Below are 23,740 nucleotides of genomic sequence, written 5' to 3'. Positions count from 1 at the left end.
TTATCTAATCAGCCAATCTTGTGGCAGCAGTGCATAAAATAATGCTGATATGGGTCAGGTGCTTCAGTTAATGTTCACATCAACCATCAGAATGGGGACATTTTTTATCTCAGTGATTTGGACCGTGGCATGATTGTTGTTTTAAAGGAGCAATATGTAACATGGACATTAAGCGTTTAAAATGGGTACTGCAATCCAAATTCAAAATATTGGAGAGAGTTGTCTCCCCTGCCCTCTCCTCCCCAGACTCGAAGCTTACGTGGGTTGCCAGGTTGAGGACACGCAACAGGAACAAGCAAACTGGCAGTGGCAAGCGACGAGCCTTGCATTGTAAGTTGATCAGCTAATGTATACGTTTGCAATTTTTTTATTGTTTGCAAATTATAAACCAACTCATGTGAATTTTTTATAACTCTGTCAATACAACTGCTAGATGTATTACTGGCTTCCATGGCTGCAGTGCGCTGTGTTTGCACACTAACTTGTTTCAAATCTGGTAACCCAGGGTTTCAAAATACTATTAGGAAATGGGCAGTGGGCGGGATCACACCGGCCAAAACACAAACAGAAATTCTGGCCTGGAATGAACATTTCTTTGAATGAATGATCATTGTTTTCGGAGAAGCCAGTATTTCAACTTAGCATGTGATAATTTTATGCTTTAGTACAGTAAATATATTACATATTGCACCTTTAATGATTTAATAGGGTACATGAATAATAATAATGTAATTTATCCAGCTCATAACCATGGCCACTAATCATCCATGACATTTAATGAAACTGACACAAATCTTGTAATTAATGAGCACAGAGACCAAAGATACTTAAAATCAAATGGTTTCAACACTGTATGAACAATGTCAATTCTGAGGTTACTAAACCATTCTTTTCAAAAACAGTGCACCAGATCTTTACTTTCACTTACAAATAAACACGCATTCGAGACAACATAAAGTGTGTTTTGCCCCCTTTGGAGCTTGACAGATGTGCTCACAATGAACTATCAATGTGTCGGGGACCTTGATTGTATGGAGATGAGTGGCTTGAGGACTCCACTAAAAATAACAGCATACAGGTTTTGGAACAACATGACGGTGAGTAAATGATGTCAGAACTTTAATTTATGATGAACCACTACTTATTATTACACAGCTCTCTGGAATGCTTGATTTTGATTGATCATACAGCTGTCATTAAGGGTTTATTTTGCGTTTATGACTAGCTGCTGTGCATTATTCTGAGCCTTACATATCTCACAGGCCACCCACACCCAAATAATTATTGTAGTACAAATCGTTCTAAGGAGAAAAGCACAACATTCGACTTTGTACTCTTCAGATAAATGTGTACATCACTCAACAATAGTACTTTACTGCCAACTGAGTGTCATAGAGGTGAAGCTCACCTACATAGAAACTGAACAGGTTCAGTGGTGGCTGCTTGACGTCTGGTTCTACAAAGGGTCATTTGGCAACTGTATTTCATTTTAAAGCAACAATAGTCACTGTTAAAGCTATTATTAGGTTTGCATGTGTTGTCATTAAAATAAGAAAAATACATTAATATTAAGTTAATAAAAAAGGCTCCTATAGGTGTCATACAGTAAATCCAGATAAAGTAGGTCTATAAGACTAGGGTAGTAAATGATGATCTGAATGTGTCTGTGGACTAGGCAGAAAAATATATCTGAAGAGTGACTGTATTTAGGTCTAAAGTTAAAACATGAGGTGACAATCAAGCGCGTGTTTAAAATAAATTAGTTAAAAACAATTGTTAATAATACAAAAATACAATGCACAATCAAACTTGATATTAATATGATACAAAAGCAGTCACATGATTGGTTCTCAGCTAACCGAAGCTGTGGACGTCATAGATCACGTGGTAACGCCACGTACAATCACGGATGGATCGTCGTTTTATTTTGACAGGAGCGTCGATGTAACATGAATTGTAACAAAGTCTCTTTTAAAGCTCTGATTGTAAGTAATACATCCAACAAGTAAAGAGGCCATTTGGATTCAAACAAGCAAGAATAAAGTCCGGGTGTGTCCACTGAAGTCTACATGACATACTGTTGTAAAGATGGAGTTGGAGTTTATTAAAGTGGAGATTGTGGATGATGACATTAGTTATCATGAAGCATACAGAGTGGAAAGTGAAGAGACCGGGGAGCAAAGAGGTTGGTGTCTATTCATGATTCTTCCTAATGACTGCTGTGCTGAGGAACATCAAAGTAACGACAAGGCTGAATCTAGTTATTTCGCAAGCTCTTGTTCGAATACTGCAGGCCCAGTTACTTAAAACACTTACAGGCAATATAAGGTTCATTGACAAATAAAGTTGTCTGAGGAAAAACACACGTGTCAAATTCGTAGAAATGTAATCTTTGGTTCCATGTTGGTTTAATTAATTTTTGAAAAACATTTATAAGCCTCAACAATTCGCTGCAACTACAATACTATGAGAACGCGCAAAATGATTGACTGTCAGAAAGCGGCAAAGACCGCGGACCACGGACACATATTTGTGTGCTGTTTACAGAGACTAGTGCTGTCACAAAGACCGGTGAGATATCTCAGGGCACTTATATCATTAATATTTTTCAGGGAGTAGGACTTTTTTTATTTTTTTTTTTTTTTTGCTTGCATACCTTTCCATTAAAAATCGCTTACAGCACCTTTAATCCAGATAATTTGCGCTTCCCATTGTGTGCTGAACCTACATCAGCCACGGAAGATCACGCCATGTTTGCTTTTTTTAATTGCAGAATTCTAGGAATTTCCTCTTTAAAAAAAAAAAAAGGAAATAGTGTTACATGCCCTAGCAATAACTTTTGCGTGCCCTCACAATATGTTTTGCGTTCCCTCACAATAGTTTGCGTGCCCTCACAGTAAGTTTTGCGTGCCCTCGCAATAAGTTTTGCGTTCTCTCGCAATAAGTTTTGCGTTCTCTCACAATAAGTTTTGCATTCCCTCGCAATAGTTTGCTTGCCTTCACAATAAGTTTTGCATTGCCTCGCAATAGTTTGCGTGCCCTCGCAATAAGTTTTGCGTTCTTTCGCAATAAGTTTTGCGTTCCCCCTCGCAATAAGTTCTCCGTGCCCTCGCAATAAGTTCTCCGTGCCCTCGCAATAAGTTCTCCGTGCCCTCGCAATAAGTTCTGCGTTTCCTCGCAATAGTTTGCTTGCCTTCGCAATAGTTTGTGTTCCCTCGCAATAAGTTTTGCATTCCCTCGCAATAGTTTACTTGCCTTCACAATAAGTTTTGCATTCCCTCGCAATAGTTTACTTGCCTTCACAATAAGTTTTGCGTTCCCCTTCGCAATAGTTTGCGTTCCCCCTCGCAATAGTTTGCGTTCCCCCTCGCAATAAGTTTTGCGTTCCCTCGCAATAAGTTCTCCGTGCCCTCGCAATAAGTTCTGCGTTTCCTCGCAATAGTTTGCTTGCCTTCGCAATATATTTTGCGTTCCCTCGCAAAAATTTGCGTTCCCTCGCAATAAGTTTTGCGTTCCCTCACAATAAGTATTGCATTCCCTCGCAATAGTTTACTTGCCTTCACAATAAGTTTTGCGTTCCCTCGCAATAGTTTGCGTGCCCTCACAATAAGTTTTGTGTTCCCTCGTAATAAGTTTTGTGTTCCCTCGCAATAAATATATCATAGTTTTACTGTAGTAACCATATTTTAACCTTGATATTTGTTGTAAAACAATAGCAATAATACAGGAAAATGAAAACTATGGTTATAAAAATCGTAATTTTGTGTTTTTTATGGTTTTACTACAAATACCATGGTATTACCCTATAGTAAACCATGGTTACTAAATGGATACAGTATACTGTTAATACCATGGTTTCTGCCAAAAAACAAAACATGGTTGGTCTACAACTGTCATGGTTGTTACAATTTTACTATAGAAAAAAATGTTCCATCAAAAACGTCCTGGTTACTTGTGTAACCTCCGTTCCCTGAAGGAAGGAATGAGACGTTGTGTCGATGTAGTGACACTAGGGGTCACTCTTGGGAGCCCGAGACACCTCTGGTCTTTGATAAAAGGCCAATGAAAATTGGCGAGTGGTATTTGCATTCCACTCCCCAGGACATACGGGTATAAAAGGAGCTGGTATGCAACCACTCATTCAGGTTTTGTGCTGAGGAGCCGAGACAAGGTCCCGGCCATTTCAGCGGGTAGTTCAGCGTGTGGCAGGAGGGACACAATGTCTCGTTCCCTCCATCAGGGAACGGATGTTACGCAAGTAACCAGGAGGTTCCCTATCTGTCACTCACTCGACGTTGTGTTGATGTAGGCGTGGGCGTGATATGCCATAGTTATTGTGTCAATGAGCCAGTGGGCAATCCTTTGCTTTGAGACAGTGCTTCCTTTCCGCTGTCCACCAAAGCAGACAAAGTGCTGCTCAGAGACTCTAAAGCTCTTCGTGCGATCCAAATAGATGCGTAAAGCATGCACCGGACACAACAACGTCAGGGCTGAATCTGCCTCCTCCTGGGACAGCGCTTGCAGGTTCACCACCTGGTCCCTAAAAGGGGTCGTGGGAACCTTGGACACATAGCCCGGTCGGGGTCTCAGGATCATGTGAGAGTAGCCCGGACCGAAATACAGGCATGTTTCGCTGACAGAGAACGCTTGCAGGTCTCCTACCCTCTTGATGGAAGTGAGCGCAGTCAGGAGGGTAGTCTTCAAAGAGAGTGCCTTAAGCTCAGCTGACTCCAATGGCTCAAAGGGGGCTCTCTGTAGACCCTGAAAAACTACAGAGAGGTCCCATGAGGGAACGAGGTGCGGTCTGAAGGGATTCAGCCTCCTGGCGCCTCTCAGGAACCTGATGATCAGGTCGTGCTTCCCTAAGGACTTACCGTTCACTGTGTCGTGGTGTGCCACTATAGCGGCTACATACACCTTCAAGGTGGAGGGGGACAGCCGCTCTTCCAACTTCTCCTGCAGGAAGGAAAGCACCGATCCGACTGTGCATCTCTGGGGGTTTTCGCGTCGGGAAGAACACCCCTTAGCGAACAGACACCACTTAAAGGCATACAGGCACCTCGTAGAGGGGGCCCTAGCCTGAGTGATCATGTCTACCACCGCAGGACTGCTTAAGTCTTCCACGTCCCGTCCAGGGGCCAGACATAGAGATTCCAGAGGTCTGGTCGCGGGTGCCAGATGGTGCCTCGTCCCTGAGAAAGAAGGTCCTTCATCAGGGGAATTTGCCAGGTGGGGGGCTGTCATGAGGAGCTTGAGGTCCGAGAACCATGTCTGGGTGGGCCAGTAGGGTGCTACCAGGATGACCTGCTCCTCGTCCTCCCTGACCTTGCACAGGGTCTGTGCAAGTAGGCTCACTGGGGGAAACGCATATTTGCGCGGTCCAGGGGGCCAGCTGTGTGCCAGCGCATCTATACCGAGAGGTGCCTCAGTCAGGGCGTACCAGAGCGGGCAGTGAGAGGATTCTTGGGAGGTGAACAGGTCTACCTGTGCCTGTCTGAATCGACTCCAAATCAGCTGGACCACCTGAGGGTGGAGTCTCCACTGAGGGTAACCTGCCGTGACAGCGTGTCTGCTGCAGTGTTGAGATCGCCCGGGATGTGAATGGCTCGCAGTGCTGCTGACTCCAGAGGAGGAGACAGCGGGTGAGTTGTGACATACAACGGGAGCGCAGACTGCCTTGATGGTTGACATATGCTGCTGTTGCTGTGTTGTCTGTCTGAACTAACACATGCTTGCCCTGGATCAATGGCCGAAACCTCTGCAGGGCAAGCAGAATTGCAAGCAACTCGAGGCAGTTGATGTGCCAATGCAGCCGCGGGCCCGTCCATAAGCCGGCAGGTGCGTGCCCGTTGCATAAAGTGCCTCAGCCCATTTTGGAGGCGTCTGTCGTAACCATGACACGTCTGGAGACCTGCTCTAAGGGAACTCCTGCCCATAGAAATGTGAGGTCGGTCCAAGGGCTGAAGAGGCGGCGACAGATTGCCGTGATGGCCACGCGATGTGTCCTGTGGCGCCATGCCCATCTCGGGACTCGAGTCCGAAGCCAGTGCTGAAGCGGTCTCATATGCATCAACCCGAGCGGAGTGGCCACCGCTGAGGATGCCATATGCCCCAGGAGCCTCCGAAAGAGTTTCAGTGGAACCGCTGTTTTCTGTTTGAACGCCTTCAAACAGGCCAGCACGACCTTGCACGCTCGTTAGTGAGGCGCGTTGTCAAATAAACTGAGTCCAACTCCAAACCGAGAAAAGAGATGCTCTGAACCGGGAGGAGCTTGCTCTTTTCCCAGTTAACCTGAAGCCCTAGTCGGCTGAGGTGTGAGAGCACCAGGTCCCTGTGTGCACACAACACATCCCGAGAGTGAGCTAGGATTAGCCAGTCATCGAGATAGTTGAGGATGCGGATGCCCACTTCCCTTAACGGGGCAAGGGCTGCCTCTGCGACCTTCGTGAAGACGCGAGGGGATAAGGACAGGCCGAAAGGGAGGACCTTGTACTGATACACCCAACCCTCGAATGCAAACCGCAGGAAGGGTCTATGTCGAGGTAGAATAGAGACGTGGAAGTACGCGTCCTTCAGGTCTACCGCAGTGAACCAATCTTGATGCCGGACACTCGCCAGAATGTGTTTTTGTGTCAGCATCTTGAACGGGAGTCTGTGTAAAGCCCGGTTCAGTACTCGCAGGTCCAAGATTGGCCGCAACCCTCCGTGTTGGACTGTCCGGATCAGCCATCACGACGGATTGGAAAGCGCAAGCCACGCGTCCAAGCTCCGGGCGAGGGGAACCAAGGGGACAATTGTCGGCCTCACCCATCTCGACCAGGTTGAGCCAAAGGTGGCGCTCCTGCACCACCAAGCCCGAGAGACCGCACTGTGACTTTCATCGCCCGGAGAGCGAGGACGGTCGCCGAGCGCAGCTCCTGCATCAAATCTGGGGTGGAACTACCCTCGTGCAGTTCCTTTAGCGCCTTGGCTTGGTGGACTTGCAGGAGAGCCATGGCGTGCAGGGCGGAGGCGGCTTGTCCAGCGGCACTGTAGGCTTTGGCCATCAGGGACGACGTAAACCTACAGGCCTTGGACAGGAACTTTGGGCGCTTGTGCCAAGTGGCGGCACTCTGCGGGCATAGGTGCATCGCGAGTGCCTTATCCACCGGGGGAATCGCCGAATAGCCCCTGGCCGCCCCACCATCAAGGGTAGTGAGGGCGGGGGAGCTGAAAGATCGGGACCAGGCAGTAAATGGTGCCTCCCACGACCTTGTCAGCTCCTCGTGCACTTCCGGGAAGAAAGGAACCGGAGCAGGGCATGGCTGCTTTGAGCGGCACCACGAGCCCATGAACCAATCATCGAGCCGCGAGGGTTCAGGGGAGAGTGGAGGGTTCCACTCTAGCCCGACGCTCGCGGCTGCCCGGGAAAGCATGTCCGTCATTTCTGCGTCAGCCTGTGACTGGTCGACCGTACCCGAGGAGGGGAGCCTAGCTGAGGCTTCCGCGTCCGACTGGACGAGCTCATCAGCTTCGCGGGCTCCAAACAAGAGGTCGAACTCGCTGTGAGACTCATCCGGAAGCCCGATCGTTTTCCTGTATTATCACTATTGTTTTACTACAAATATCAAGGTTAAAATATGGTTACTCTAGTAAAACCATGATAAATTTATTGAGTTTGGTGGAACAGAAGTTGTCAGAATAAACACCTTGGTAATGGCATACTATCAAATCAAATCAAAATCAAATCAAATCAAATCACTTTATTGTCACACAGCCATATACACAAGTGCAATGGTGTGTGAAATTCTTGGGTGCAGTTCCGATCAACATAGCAGTCGTGACAGTGATGAGACATATACCGATTTACAATAACATCAAATTAATACAGCACAATTTAAAGTCTAATATACACATAAATACACACAACAATATACAAATAATAACATACACTGTACAGTATACAATACGCACTATATAGATACACATTATTCAATAAAAATAAAAATAAAAAATATATGAAAAAGATATATATATATATATATATATATATATATATATATATATATATATATATAGAATGTACAGTATTGTACTGTATTGACATTCAGGCTGTCGGTTGATAGTCAGTTGTTAATAGAGAACATAATATAATAATAATATAATTTATGACAGTCCGGTGTGAGATATAAGAGTAAGGGTAATAAAGTGCAGTGCTGATGTATTTTGATCGTGGGAGATCAAGAGTTCAAAAGTCTGATTGCTTGGGGGAAGAAGCTATCATGGAGTCGGTTGGTGCGGGTCCTGATGCTGCGATACCGCCTACCTGATGGTAGCAGTGAGAACAGCCCATGGCTCGAGTGGCTGGAGTCTCTGATGATCCTCCGAGCTTTTTTCACACACCGCCTTGTATATATTTCCTGGAGAGAGGGAAGCTCACCTCCGATGATGTGTCTGGCAGTTCGCACCACCCTTTGCAGTGCTTTGCAGTTGTGGGCTGTGCTATTGCCGTACCAGGCGGAGATACAGCCAGTCAGGATGCTCTCCACAGTGCAGATATAGAACCGTGTGAGGATGTGGCGGTTCATTCCAAACTTCCTCAGCCGTCTCAGGAAGAAGAGGCGCTGATGAGCCTTCTTCACAATGACTTCATTGAGGATGGACCATGTGAGTTCCTCAGTGATGTGGACACCCAGGAACTTGAAGCTACTGACTCTCTCCACTGGTGCTCCATTGATGGTGATGGGACTGTGTTCTCTGTCTTTTCTTCTGAAGTCCACCACAAGCTCCTTTGTCTTACTGACGTTGAGGGAGAGGTTGTGCTCCTGACACCAGTGTGTCAGAGTGTGTACCTCCTCTCTGTAGGCTGTTTCATCATTGTCAGTGATCAGACCTACCACCGTCATGTCATCAGCAAACTTAATGATGGCGTTGGAGCTATGTGTTGTTACACAGTCATGTGTGTACAAGGAATACAGTAGTGGGCTGAGAACACAGCCCTGCGGGGCTCCAGTGTTGAGGGTCAGTGATGAGGAGATGTTGCTGCCTATTCTAACCACCTGGCGTCTGCTTGACAGGAAGTCCAGGATCCAGCTGCACAGCGAGCTGTTTAAGCCCAGAGCCCGGAGTTTCTCATCTAGCTTGGAGGGCACTATGGTGTTGAATGCTGAGCTGTAGTCTACAAACAGCATTCTCACATAAGTGTTCCTTTTTTCCAGGTGGGAGAGAGCAGTGTGTATTGTAGATGCAATGGCATCATCAGTGGAGCGGTTGTTGTGGGAAGCAAACTGCAGCGGGTCAAGAGAGAGTGGCAATATAGAGCAGATGTAATCTCTGATTAGTCTCTCAAAACATTTGCTGATGATGGGGGTCAGAGCAACAGGACGCCAGTCATTTAAACAAGTTATTTTTGATTGTTTTGGAACAGGCACAATGGTGGATGTTTTAAAGCATGTGGGGACTACAGACAAAGAGAGGGAAAGGTTGAAAATGTCCGTAAAAACACCAGCCAGCTGGTTCGCGCACGCTCTGATGACGCAGCCTGGAATGCCGTCTGGGCCAGCGGCTTTACGGATATTCACCCGCTGGAAGGATCGGGTTACATCCGCTACAGAGACGGAGAGTGAACTAACCTCTGTAGCTTCAGCCGCAAGAGCTCTCTCCGCGGGGGCGGTGTTATTTCCCTCGAAACGAGCATAAAAAGTATTTAGCTCATCCGGTAGAGAGGCAGCGGTGTTCATGGCAGAGTTTTTATTCCCTTTAAAGTCCGTGATGATGTTAATTCCCTGCCACATGCTTCTAGAGTTGGTGGTGTTAAACTGTCCTTCAATCTTACTCCTGTACTGGTGTTTTGCGGTTCTGATAACTGGCTTGTTTATGCTCCTCCACGTTCCCGGAATTAAAAGCGGAGTGCCGCGCGAACATCGCTATTTATCCATGGCTTCTGATTCGGATAGATTCGTACAGTTCTGGTCGGAATGACGTCCTCTACGCACGTTCTGATGAAACACATTACGCTATCAGCGTAAAGCTCGATGTCGTCATCAGAGGCAGACTGGAACATCTTCCAGTCCGTGTGATCAAAACAGTCTTGTAGCGTAGAATCTGATTGGTCCGACCAGCACTGGATCGTTCTGAGGGTGGGTGCTTCCTGTTTCAATTTTTGCCTGTAAGCGGGCAGAAGCAGAATGGAAGAGTGGTCCAATTTGCCAAATGGTGGGCGGGGGAGGGATTTGTAGCCATCCCGGAACGGAGAGTAGCAATGGTCCAAAACCCGGTCCCCTCGTGTATTGAAACTAATGTGCTGGTGATATTTTGGTGCGACTGATTTTAAACTGGCTTTATTAAAGTCCCCGATGGGTGCGCGGTTTCCTGCTCACTTATAATCCCATACAGTTCCTTGAGTGCCCGGTCTGTGTCGGCTTGTGAGGGAATGTACACAGCTGTGATAATGACCGCTGTGAATTCCCTCGGTAGCCAGAATGGTCGACACAGAAGCATAAGAAATTCCAGATCAGGAGAGCAGAAAGACTTGATAGAATGAACGTTCCTCTGATCACACCAGGATTTGTTGATCATAAAACATACACCACCACCTCTGCTTTTACCTGAGAGGTCTTTCGCTCTGTCCGCTCGGTGCACGGAGAACCCCGCGGGTTCAATGTGTGAGTCTGGAATCTCCGCAGACATCCAAGTTTCTGTTAGGCAGATAATGCAGCAGTCCCTCGTCTCTCGTTGGAAAGAGATCCGCGCTTTCAGCTCGCAGAGCTTGTTATCCAGAGACTGAACATTTGCCAGTAGAATAGTGGGTAGCGGGGGTCGATTTGTGTGGCGTCTTACTCTGATGAGAACGCCGGCTCTGTTTCCCCTTTTCCTCCTGCGTTTCCACGGCCGTGCTGCCCAGACAGAGGGCTCCGCTTGCGTGTTTGTAAACAGCGGGTCGGCATTGAGGATTGTGAAGTCCAGTTTACAGTGTGAGATTGCTGAACCAATGTCCAAAAGTGTTTGTCTGTCATAGACAATAAGGCAGACAACATCTGAGACAAAAAACATAAGAATTGTGAACAAAACAAACAAAACATTACTATGTTGTGTCGGAGCTCGCAACGCAGCAGCCATACTCGGCGCCATCTTGAGTCCAAAACTACTCTTACTATTTCTGTCATAGACTGACATAGTTAAGTTAAAGACTTTATTGTCATTGTACAACAAAATGTTGTTGGTATCCCATGTTCTGAAACATTTAAATAAGAAAACAGCATCAACAATAAATATAAAAATGCAAACAGATTAATATAGATTAAAAGTAAAAAAAAAATCTGTAGTGCAATTACAAATATAATTTATAAATGGAGACCAGTCAGGAAGTGTTCAAAAGTTGTACGGCTCTAGTAAATAAAAACGATTTTTCTGTCTTGTGGTACGAGAGTAGATTGTCCTGGATCTCCTACCCAAAGGGAGATCATCAAAGAGGTAGAGTGCAGGGTGAGTGGGATCCCTAATAATTTTGGAGGTTCTGCTCCGACATCTGGACAAATAAATGTCCTCAACTGATGGTAACTGTGTGCCGATAATATTTTGTGCCATTTTGGTAACTCGTTGCAGAGCCCTCTGTTCCTCTCTTGTACAACTGCCATACCAAGATGTAATGCAGTATGTCAGTACACTCTCCACTGCACATCGATAAAAGTTCACAAGAAGTTTCTGACGCAATCTTGCTTTCTTTAATCTTCTCTGAAAATAAAGATGTTGTTTTGCCCTTCCAAGAAAAATCCTCTGTAATTTTCAACCCCAAGAATTTAAAACAGGTGTCTCTCTCCACAGCCACTCCATTTATAAACACAGGACTCAATCAATTTTCCTTGTCTTCCTAAAATCCACCACAATCTCTTTTGTCTTCTTGATGTTAAGGATGAGATTAATGTTGGAACACCATGCTGTCAGATTTTGTAGTTTGTCCCTGTATGCATACTCATTTTACAATGGTGTTTGTTACATGAGCAGGTAGGCAGTCATGAGTGAAGAGTGCATATAACAGGGGACTCAGAACACGTCCCTGTGGAACACCAGTATTCAGGGTAAGACTTGAAGAAGTGTACTTTCCTAGTCTGACATTCTGGGAGCGGTTGGTTAAAATGTCCAAAGTCCAGCTGCAGATGGCTGCACTTATTCCCAAACTGTGGAGTTTGGACACAAGTGCTTTGGGGATGACCGTGTTAAAGGCTGAGCTAAAATCAACAAACATAATTTTGACATATGTGTTCGACTTATCCAGGTGACTCAAGGCGGTAAGCAAAACAAGGTTGATTGCATCCTCTGTTGATCTATTCTCCCAGTAGGCAAACTGATGCTGTTCTAGAGTGGCTGGAATGATACTTTTAATGTGTACCAGAATCAACTTCTCAAAGCACTTTGATATTAAAAGCGTAAGTGCAATTGGTCAATAATCATTCAAGCAGCTCACCTTATCTTGTTTGGGGATGGGCACAATTGTTGTAGTTTTAAGACACTTAGGAACAACAGCACAGGTCAAGGATAGGTTAAAGATGCTGGTAAACACCTCTGGTAGCTGGTCGGCGCATTCCCGAAGTACACGCCCAGGAATACCATCAGGACCAGCCGCTTTCCTCACATTTACACTGTGCAAAACTCTTCTGACGTCGTCTGTATCAAATTTTAACGATTCATGTTGGTCGAGTGACAGTGCAGGCCATACTGTTCAATTACTGTTGTTCTCTGTGTCAAAATGGGTAAAAAACATGTTAAGTTCCTCTGCCAAACAAAGATTGCCATTTATGGATGGATTGTCATTCCTTTTATAATCTGTGACAGTTTGTATGCCTTGCCACATATGTCGGGAATTACCATCGTTGAAGCTGTTCTCAATCCTGAGTTTATAATTACATTTTGCTGTTTTAATACCTTGTTTTAGATTAGCTCTGGCCAAACTATAGGCTACCATGTCACCTACCCTGTAAGCAGCATCTCTTTGTTTTAATAGATTTTTAACTTCTTTGGTCATCCATGGTTTCTGGTAAGAGAAGACATGTATTTCCTTGACTGTGGTAACATTGTCTATGCAGAAATTAATATAGGAGAGGACAGATGAGGTGTAATGCTCTAAGTCTATAGAAGAGTTATTTCTAATAAATATACTCCACTCTGTACACTTAAAACAGTCCTGCAATTGTAACATTGCTCCCTCAGGCCAAACTCTAACCACTTTACTAGTTGGTTTTGTTGGGCCTCATGTATTCAGATAGAAGACAAAGGCAGGCCTAACACAGTCATAAAACCTAACTCAGGCCCCCACATACCAGATCATAAATTATACTGATAAAAATCGCACCAAAATCAAACAGAGGGAGTCCAAAACAGACGACAAATCCCATGAAGCCTTGCTCACTAAAGGATCGAACTCTCAACTCCTATTGGATGAGGCACACGACAGAACGCACCTCAAACCATGACATCATCAGGAGTAGAAATACCTCTGAAATGCTTTCGGGATTTGCTTCCAGCAACTTTGCTCGCCGTGTGTAGATGCAGCTCATCGCTGCTCTCAGGTGCAGCCTCGTGGCACAAGGAAGTAACGTCCGACTTGAAACTGTGGCCATACAATCTCCATCTCGCTGGACGAGTTGAGATTACTCTGTGTTCCACCGAACACTCTAACGGATCCGAAGGAGACCGCCGAGCAATCCGCATCTTCATCCGTTTGCCTGCAGAAGTGAAGAGAAAAGATTTCTCTTCCCTCTTCAATCAAGAGGCCCTTCCCTCTTCAATTTCTCCACCAGCCCGCCGACAGTGCGAGGAAACAGCCTCCCGTCATTACCCAAGCCTCGAGGAACCGAGTCTGAGTTAAAGGACGGATGAACACACATTCTGCATCCTCATGCGATTCAAGTAAGAGGTTTACGTCTGGGCAGAGATAGAATATTATAGTGTGTTATTCTTGTGTACCAAGGTTATTGCTTGTACAGTTTACGGACCACCATGTCCGCTCATTATTAATACTCAGGGTATTAATTATCACGAATTTGATTTGCTGTATTGTGGTCCAAACACATTGGACTGCTGTGCATTTTCGCCATCGCGGGTGAGACCGTCAAACTGAGTTTATCCATTAAAGAATCAAAGAACGCGGGATGGCTTATGAGCCGTCCACCGCGTCTCTGAGTGATAAACTAACAGCTGCTTTCTCTCCTACGATCGCGAAATCGGCTTTGGGGCCGTCACTTTATTCTGTCTCTCTCGTAATAACCACACATACACACACACACATGTGCACGCAATCCCTCACAAACATTCTCGGACACATTTTTGGCTAGTAGATAGCTTCGTGATAAAGCTCAGCTTTGTCCCTAAGCTATCGTACAAGCGGATACACGCGGTAACTGGTAGACGCCATTGACTGGTTTCTCTCCGCCTACATTCGCGGCCATATTCTCTGGCTGGAAGTCTCGCGTGACATACTCTCCACAAGAGTCACGTCCGCCATTTTGTGCACGTCCCTCCTTACACACACACACACACACACTCTCACACACACACACCTTATGTGTTATAGGATTATTTCCATATCTAATCATATCACTGTTTAGTTTGTAGTTGTAAGTCGGAAGTTTATTGACTGCATTGTATTAATTATTAATTGATATTACTGCATAAATAAACTTTGTTATATTACAAAGAGAAGTGTTTTGGTTTGTTTTGCATACACCTGTGTCATGCTGACGGGATGTCAGTGCTCGGATTCAAGCCTTCATTCATTGTTTTTTCCCTGAAAATCGATATTCTTTGGATGTTGATTTTCCTAAGAAAACAATCTAATATTGAGACTGTTATACTATCTGGTTATTAGTCCCTGATTCCAGGGTGGTGCCCCGTCAATGTTAATCCTTATTAATCTATTGATTTTTGATAATGATAATTATCTTTGACGATTGTTGATTTTAAAGGATCAATAAGCTAGTGTTAATTTTAATTAATGTTTCATTGATGTTAACAATTAATGATTATCTTTGATAATTGTTGATTTAAAGGATTAGAAAAATCTAACATTGATTCTCATCAATGTTCTATTGATTTTAATAATTAATAATTGCTTTTGATCATTATTAATTATTGCTAATAACCAACCCACTCTAAAACGTAGCGCACTACATTTACTGGAGCCCCATATGAGGTTTTAATGAGTTAGATTCAATTAATTCATTTAAATATTAATTAATAACTAAAGAAATAATTATTAATTATTTCAGATAGTAACACTGATCTAAACAACCAGTAAAGCCCTACATAATAATTGGTGCCCCGTGTGAGGCATCCTACGTGCCAGTTCTGTCACGGGTGTATGCATAAAAATCCAAAGTAATAATGTGGTTTGAAAGTGCTCTTAAGAGTGAATTAGGGGTTGGTAAATTTACGATAGTCTGCTTAAAACCTGCTGTTGTTGTTATTTAACTCCTAACGCTTTCATCTAGATGTTACAGAAAGGTGCCAAGTCACTTCATTGACGTCCACCAAAGAGAGAACGCCGTGAAATTCGCACATTACATAACAGCAGACCGTAAGCCACAGGTCGAAGCCTCACCTGTGCATTCGTGTCAGCATTATAGCAACTTTAAAACAACAAGCTATCAGAGCCACTGTGTCACAAGAATTTTTACTGTCCCAGTAAAACGAGTCACCAATCGCCCCGCGTGACTGGAGCTGAAGCTCCACAGAGGTCAGTCTACCCAGTGCTGCAAGATGTGGTCGCTGCTGTCCTCCGTCTCTCCGTAGAGGAGAGAGAGAACCTTAACGGCTACAATATTAGTCGTTGTGATGAAGCATTGCAGGAACAAGTTGATTATGTCAACAACCCGGTCGGGAAGCCAATGCACACAATCCTGGACCTAGTGGACCAGATGTTCCTTCTTCATCACCGCAGAACCCAACTGCAAACCGCAGAGCACCAGGCCCAGCTCGCCCAGCTGCAGAGCAGCTACCAACGGTGCAGAAGGAAATCTCAGCCTGCACCAAGAAGTTAGGTGCACCCACGCTGAGAAACTCCAGGCACAGGAAGATAATGCCTGGATGCAGGAGGAAAACGAAACCCTGCGCAGGCAGCTTCAGTCTGCCCAGCTAAGAGTAGAGTCAGATCAGGTAAGTGCAGCTGAAATGCACAGCACAACATCTGACATAGAAGAGGGCCCCCCCTTTAGCGCTACGCGTAGAAATGTACCCCTGAGAAACCCAGGGACACATGCTAGGAGCCGAGCTGCCCCTAGTGGTACAGTCTCTTGACTTCGTACACCAAGACACCTTTCATACTCCTCCAGCAGCCCGCTGGTTGGATGCAGGTGCCCCTCCTTACAGTTGCCCCCCCCCAGTCAGTTTTCAGTCGCACCACCTTGCATTTCAAACTGACTGATTCCACACCACGGTGGGGGGACAATTATTTTCAAGCCCAGAGTGGTGTAAGTGGCTCGAAGATCCCATTAGCCAGGGAGCTGTACGCAACCCGGAGTCCACCCACACGCATCGACTGGACTCCTTCCCCACCACGAAGGGGAGGAAGTTGTCCTCATCGCTATAGCGATCCGAGTGACTATGGTGTTTCGGATGACTCGGACGACCCGTGGTCATACCGACACCAATGCTTGCGCATCCGACAACTCGAGTCCCTCGCAGGAGACATAGAATGCTTTGACCCAAGTAATCGAGATTCAAACATCGACAATTATCATAGGGAAATTGAGCACTGCCTGGTTGACTTGCCTTACGCTTCGTCGCGTGAAAAACTCAAGCTTATATGGAAATCCACGGTAAGGAGTGTCCATGCGTTCATGGAAATGCTACCGACTGATACACAAAACCGCTAACTGCTACCATAGCTGCTTTCGCCATCACCCAGAAGAGGTGAGAGAGCCTCCACGTGAGTATTACAGACGCCTGAGAACTACGTACTTCCAAGGAAGTAACGAACCAGGTCTGGATGAGGAACGAGCTTTCAAGTCTCTCTTCCTTCACAAACTCCATGAGTGCGTGCGATATGACGTCACGATGCACTGCAGAACGGGCAACCCCACCATGCAGGAAATCAGAAGATACCTGCAACTGGCATGGGAGACACGCGTGCACCCTGCCCGAGGGCACGAAGGCGACGCCAGAGCCCTGGGTATCCAAGCCTCAGAATATGCAGACCTAGCGCTTGTAGGCAACAAAATGCTTCGCGTTAAGGTGAATGCTAGAACAGGACCCCAGAGGCGCCGATCACCCCGCCAGCAGGGTAGGCAACAAAACCAGGGGGGTGGTTACCAGACACCCCCAGGGTCACGGCAGGCCTAAACAACAAAACGTTCGCCGGCAGAAAGGAAAGGCACGGTTCGAACGAAAACCCAAACAAGAAGGTGGGTGGGTAGAAAAGGTTTCAAACCCCCTCAGAGAACAAGATTTGAGAAAGGAAATGGAAGATATAAGGAGACGCTTGACTGAGTTAGTAACTAAGCTTGACGTGCTCCATTGTCCACAAGGTCCGCCGACCTCCTCAAAGGAACATGGCACTGAAACCCCGTCAGTATGACTAGATGATGTACCCCCACCCGTTAACGCCAAAGTTTACTTTGTAGGTCGGGAAAAGGGGAACAGGGTCCAAGTTGCTCCCCAAAACAGTCACTCCTAACATGCCACACCCTCCTTTTCTGACCTTCTTGGGCGATCTGTACCGTAAGGGCAACGCCTGACACATGGGTCATTCAGCTCCCACGCACTACTCGACACCGGTTCCGAAATAAGTCTAATGGGTTCCAACACCTTCACAGAGGTGACTAGAGCAAAGCTCTCCCTTGGCAAACTGTTACAGACAGAACTGCAGCGTAAGCATCACAAGCTACAAGCAAGATAAGTCGTCTATCACAAACGGGTGTGGATTGACATTACCTTTCAAAGGATGATGCTAATAGACCCTGTTTATATATGTCCCATTAATACAGAACCACTGTTACTTGGCCAGGACCTACTGAACCGATTGGCTCCGCTCATTGACTGACATCGTGGACACGTGGGCTCAGGTTGACATACTGAGACCACTTGGTCCAGAAAACAGTTCGCCAGCTTCAGATGGACAAGTCGCCATCGTCTAAAAATCCAGCAGAGACAACGACTCCAATAAGAACAATTACAGGGCCTGAATAAACCCTTCAGGGTACTATAGTCACTGTAAATTTGCACTCCGTTCTTATCAATAACACTTTGCACACTTTAGGGAATTTGTCAGAGAAGACAACTTATGTGTGTATCGTTAGAGATCTAATGCAGGACCTCAGGGAAATTAGCTCCTCAGTCAACAGTCTGAGTGGTGGAAGGATTCCAGCTTACCTGGTCTACCTAGACCTTGTCGAACAAATCCTTAGATCTGCTACTACCTCCATTGTGCAACCTTCACAGATACACCTGGCATATAGTTTTGGCATTGAAATTCCAATCCATGTAAATCCTCAGAACCTCAAAATAGGATTTATCCTCAATCAAACATCATAGAAAGGCAGAATATATACAGACTAAAGTCCATATTTAATGTTGGTGTTCAGAGAGGTAATGCACACATTCACCTCAAAACACCACCAACACTCGCCTACCGTGATGAGGACCCCTCGCTCTACATTATCTCTAACCTAAACATGTGTACCAAGACAAAGAACATTCAATGGGTTTGTCCAAATGCAACCCCTTTGTTAGAGAGGTGACTAACTACCTCCCTGAACAAGTGTCATGGTAGCATGTCCATCAAAGATGAAGGAACAGAGACAAGGGTAGAGCGGGCAGGCAATCACTGGCTCGTTAACACATCAGCCACCGAAGTCCCAATGTCATACAACCGCCATGATACAGCCACTAAACTAAGGCTACCAAACCAAATGGTGTTCTTAATGGTTCCCCAAGGAGCCACTGTGCACATTGACGATATTGTCCTCCATCATCTCAACTTCGACAAACATGACGCAGAAATTGAGATCATGGACGCATTTAGAGGTCACAGCCTCACCGTTGATGACACCCTTCAACAGCAGCTTCAGGCTGAAGGGACAAAATTAGTGAAGTTCAGTCTCAGACAAACTGGCTTGACCACTATATTTCCTAGTCACATAAGCAGATCGTCATCTTACCAAGAACACCCTATCAGTTTGGTTGGCCTCTGGCTCCTCCTTATTGGTTGGATCATCGCAATTATTGCACAAGCCATGTACAGGTACATTCAACACCTACAGGCCAGACTGGACTCCCTCATACAGCCGCGTTTTACACACCAGTCTGAGCCCATCCCACAGGTTAACCCCATCATTTCCAAGGATAAGCCTTTTAACCTTTAACCCTCCTTTCCTCTAACATTTTGTTCCTAGTAACCAATGTCAGGTTCTACTTTGATTTTGTGTTATGACCAAAGAACAACAAAGGATTGTGTTACGGTTAATGCTGTGCCTTCCAGTAACTTGAAATGTTTATGTGTGATGAATGTAGTTTTAGATTTAGCTAGAAGTTCTATGCCCAGATGTGCCTCAATTTCTGCCCAGACGATAAAGCCTCTGTGAACTCTAATGAACTGTATGGACTGTGCAACCGTTTTCTTTCCTATCAGGAATACATGGATGGCGTAACCCACAGGTTACTGTGAACTGACAAGAACTGTTTGGCCCTTCAGTTGCTCTAAAGATTGTTGGTGCCAGAAGTGCTGGTTTGAGTATTTGTGTAACTGCTGATCTCCTGGGATTTTCACACACAACAGTCTCTAGAATTTACTCTGAATGGTGCCGAAAACAAAAAACATCCAGTGAGCGGCAGTTCTGTGGACGGAAATGCCTTGTTGATGAGAGAGGTCAACAGAGAATGACCAGACTGGTTTGAACTGACAAAGTCTACGGTAACTCAGATAACCGCTCTGTAAAACTGTGGTGAAAAGAATGGCATCTCTGAATGCTATTCTGAGATGTGGGTTGCCGTTGTTTTGGCAGCACGAGGGGGACCTACACAATATTAGGAAGGTGGTTTTAATGTTGTGGCTGATCGGTGTATATTGGCATTTTTCAGATATAAATAGGGATGCTTGTTGCATTGTAGTTTTTGTCTCTTCATACATACTTTTCAACACAACTTTGGTAAAGTGCGAGCAGCAAGGTAACTTAAAAGAAAAATCATTTTATATGAAGGTACGCACACTGCTGCTGTCGGCAGAGGCCAGCTAGGACTCCGGAGGCTGCTCAATATTCTGCAGGACCACAGAGCTCAACTAGCATAATTTTCCATTAAATTTTAGCCAAATCATTATCAAATGACATACATTATTTATTCTAGCCATCACTGGATGATATACTGTATTGTGTATATGTATCTTTCATAAAGCCTTCTCATTATGTGTGTTTGTGATTTGAAAGCTTGAATGAAACCTCTTCAAGGCTACATACAGAGAAATTACATAATAAACGTTGCCATTTGTAATCGATCACTTTGAGCAGTTACACCTGTTTTATACACTAACCTGCAAACTCATCAACATCACTTTGTTCATTCTTGAAGAAGTACAAAAACCTTTGTAACTTTTGTGTGTATGGTGACTAGATCCACAACTTAGTTTTGACTGCCACCTGTCGCATCTGTCCATTGTGACAGTGATACCTGTGTCTTGTCCTACCTGCGACTGGCTTCGGTAAATGTTATATCACCCTCTTGTGGTCTCCCAACACTATTATGCCAGACTGCATTAAATGGAAGGCCAACTCACAGTGAATTGAAAAGCACAGAAATTTTTGCTTCTATTTTAAATGACAAACATACAGAGAAAATAACATGCCGATCAATAATTGATTTATCTATATTTTATGACATTGCTAGTTAACAGTGAAGTTTTCATGGTGCAAGATTAGTCATTTGACTGACGTTTTGCATATGAGACTGGCCTGACCACAGCATCATATTTTTCCACATTTTTAAGGTCAAGAGGCAGATCCATTGAAAATAGACTTTGATATACCTTTATATTGCCTGGAATACAAATGCTGTTTATACCATTACATTTTGTTTCACATTTCTTTCTTTCTTCACCTTGATTTGATTTTGCCGATTGAATATGTTTATTTCAGATCTGATGGATGTGAAAGAGGGAAGTCAAGAACTGAATGAAGTGGAGCAAGGACATCAGTATGAGGACCCTCATTATTTTATAGCTGAAGATGGATCTTTTAGTTGCTCACAGACTGAAAATGAAAATGTTCAGTCTGGAGCCACTAAGTCTTTCACCTGTCTTCACTGTGGAAAAAGTTTCACATGTAAAGGAGACCTAAAGAGGCACATGAGAATTCATTCTGGTGAGAGGCCTTACACATGCCTTCAGTGTGGCAAGAGTTTCACATGGTCACACAGCCTCAAAGATCATCTGCTCTCGCACTCTGGACTCAAGTCTTTTCACTGTGTCCAGTGTGGAAATAAATTTATTTCGCCTACAGCCCTGAAAAGACACCAGAAAATTCATGGAAACGAGAAGCCTTATGTGTGTTCTTTCTGTGACAGGAGTTTTACACGACTGGACTATTTGAAGGAACACCTAAAAATACATACTGGTGAGAGAGCTCATGTGTGCTCAGAGTGTGGAAGTGCCTTTTCTAGAGCCAGTTGCTTGAAAGAACATCAAATCATCCATACTGGAGAGAAGCCTTACAAGTGCACACATTGTGGCAAGAGTTTCAATCGACCAAGAGCCCTGAAAATACATGAAAGGGTCCATAATAGAGTAAAGCCGTACCACTGCTCTTTATGTGGGACGAGTTTCATCACATCAAGTAATCTAATGACCCATAAAAAAAAGAATTGTCCTAAGTTGTCACAGAGACCTGAAAGTTCATCTTCAGGTCCAGTGCTTAATAGTGTGAAAATATTATGAAATACAGATATACACAACTGCAGTGAAGTCTGTGTTGACCAAGACAATTTAGGGGAAGTAATTTAATTAATTTACTAATAATTATATGAATTGCATGTTGTTGCATTTGTAATGGCATATGTTCTCCATACTCTTCATTTAATTTTGTTTAAATTTTTGTTAAAGAGCTGACTGACTGTCATAGAATAGATAATACATGTATTGGTATTTATTTACATGGTTTAACACTTTTTTTTAAAGTAATATTTTATTTTTAAATAATTGTATTATCATTATTTTATCAGATGCAGTTGTATCATTATTACTGGCAATTTAGGCTGTCTGTCAGAAGAGCACCACGTGATTACTGTATGTGAGTGCATTGTTGTGTTGCTTCCAAATAATTTATTATGCCAGATATTTCATCTCAAAACCAGAGTTGGCTATGTTGTATTTACAAAATGAGGCTTTACTCATCAATTTATTTTAATCATCCTTTTACGGACCAAACTAAACTGAGAAATACAGGTATACAATTAAGAGCATAATAGATGTGTGGAAAAATTAACATTAAGATTATTAAATGCTGTAAAAGTATTGCTCTTTGATAGTTCGTTAACTAATGTTGTCAACTAATGTAAACAAATGGAACCTTATTGTAAAGTGTTACCGTTTGTTTTAATGCTTTACTCATGTGTCACAATAATGTAATGAATTTTAATTATCAGATTTTTTTTAATAATGTATTTTATTTATAATTATTTAAATAACTATTTATAATTAATCATTATATATTTAATTATTGCTATTTGAGGGGCTTTTTCCAAGTATTGGTCTCTGCAGAACAAAAATGGGTGTTTTCCAATCTGTTGGTGTTTTCAAGCGGGGATGGGCATTTCTAAACTATCTAATGAAAGTAGGGAATCTCAATGTAGTAATCAGTGTGCGTTTCCAAACCAGCATGGCCGTTTCTAAACTATCCAATGAAAGTAGGAAATCTCAATGGTTTGAAAAAGCCCACTGATTGGGAAACGCCCATTTTTGTTCTGCAGAGACATAAGTCTAGCTTTTTCAGCAAATATTTATGTATGCGATTAATCGGCATACCATGTATTTAATTCGATTACAGTTTTTAATTTATTGACAGCCCTAGTGGAAACACATGAACTGTGTTTGTAGTTTGGAAAATTGTGTCTTTCTTTTAGAAAATGGAGTAATGGCATTACTTCATATTCTTATATTTTTATTCATATTGATTGCAGACTTTACAGGTCAAGGCCTGTTACAGCCAAAATATTGAGGAAACAAATCTGGCATAGCATATAGTAGTTTAAATTATTTTGCTTTTTGGGGAATCAAAAAATATCATGCTTATTTATATTTTACATTTCAAGTATTTTGCATGTTATTGCAAAAATGCATTGTATTTTCAGAGAATAAAAATATTTATCAGTCAGAATTATTAAAGCTGCCTTTTCATTGTTTTAAAATATTATAAGTACAGTTTGGAAGGGAATTTTGTTTTGTGAAAATCAAACATATGCAGTACACTGAAATGTTTCATAAACCTTCTATGAGATGGAGATAATTCAGATTGAATTCAATGTTACATGTGATGTGATATTAATACTAGAGGGCGACCGATAGTGGATTTTACAGTACGTGCCGATAACCGATTAATCAACCGATAGTTTTTCAAATTGATGCTGAATGAAAAAATTAGGGATGCACTGATACCACTTTTTCTCTTCCGATACCAATGTTGTTGTTTTTCCATAATCAGTTTAGAATATCTTTACATTATTGTGTGGAACTAATTGGGTGTACTCTTTCATATGTAAAGAAACACATACCTCTAACTACACA

The 23,740-nt window shown here is 43.7% G+C and overlaps 1 protein-coding gene across 2 annotated transcripts; it reads left to right on the top strand.

Annotated features, from left to right (window-relative positions):
- The first annotated feature begins 1,897 nt into the window (after window positions 1–1,897).
- On the top strand, window positions 1,898–21,897 carry LOC127442970 (gastrula zinc finger protein XlCGF7.1-like). Of its 2 annotated transcripts, none has more exons than XM_051701431.1 (2): window positions 1,898–2,185; window positions 21,099–21,897. In XM_051701431.1, exons 1-2 carry the CDS (start codon window positions 2,089–2,091, stop codon window positions 21,893–21,895), a joined length of 894 nt encoding a protein of 297 aa, XP_051557391.1. In that variant the 5' UTR covers window positions 1,898–2,088; the 3' UTR covers window positions 21,896–21,897. The 2 variants fall into 2 exon arrangements, with proteins under 2 accessions (XP_051557391.1, XP_051557392.1); XM_051701432.1 differs by having other exon boundaries at window positions 1,920–1,985.
- The last annotated feature ends 1,843 nt before the right edge of the window (window positions 21,898–23,740 follow it).

The sequence above is a fragment of the Myxocyprinus asiaticus genome, chromosome 6, assembly GCF_019703515.2.
Source record: "Myxocyprinus asiaticus isolate MX2 ecotype Aquarium Trade chromosome 6, UBuf_Myxa_2, whole genome shotgun sequence".
NCBI classification, from domain to species: domain Eukaryota; kingdom Metazoa; phylum Chordata; class Actinopteri; order Cypriniformes; family Catostomidae; genus Myxocyprinus; species Myxocyprinus asiaticus.
The sequence above is the reverse complement of the archived record's forward strand: the minus strand, read 5'-3'. Positions and strand labels throughout refer to the sequence as shown.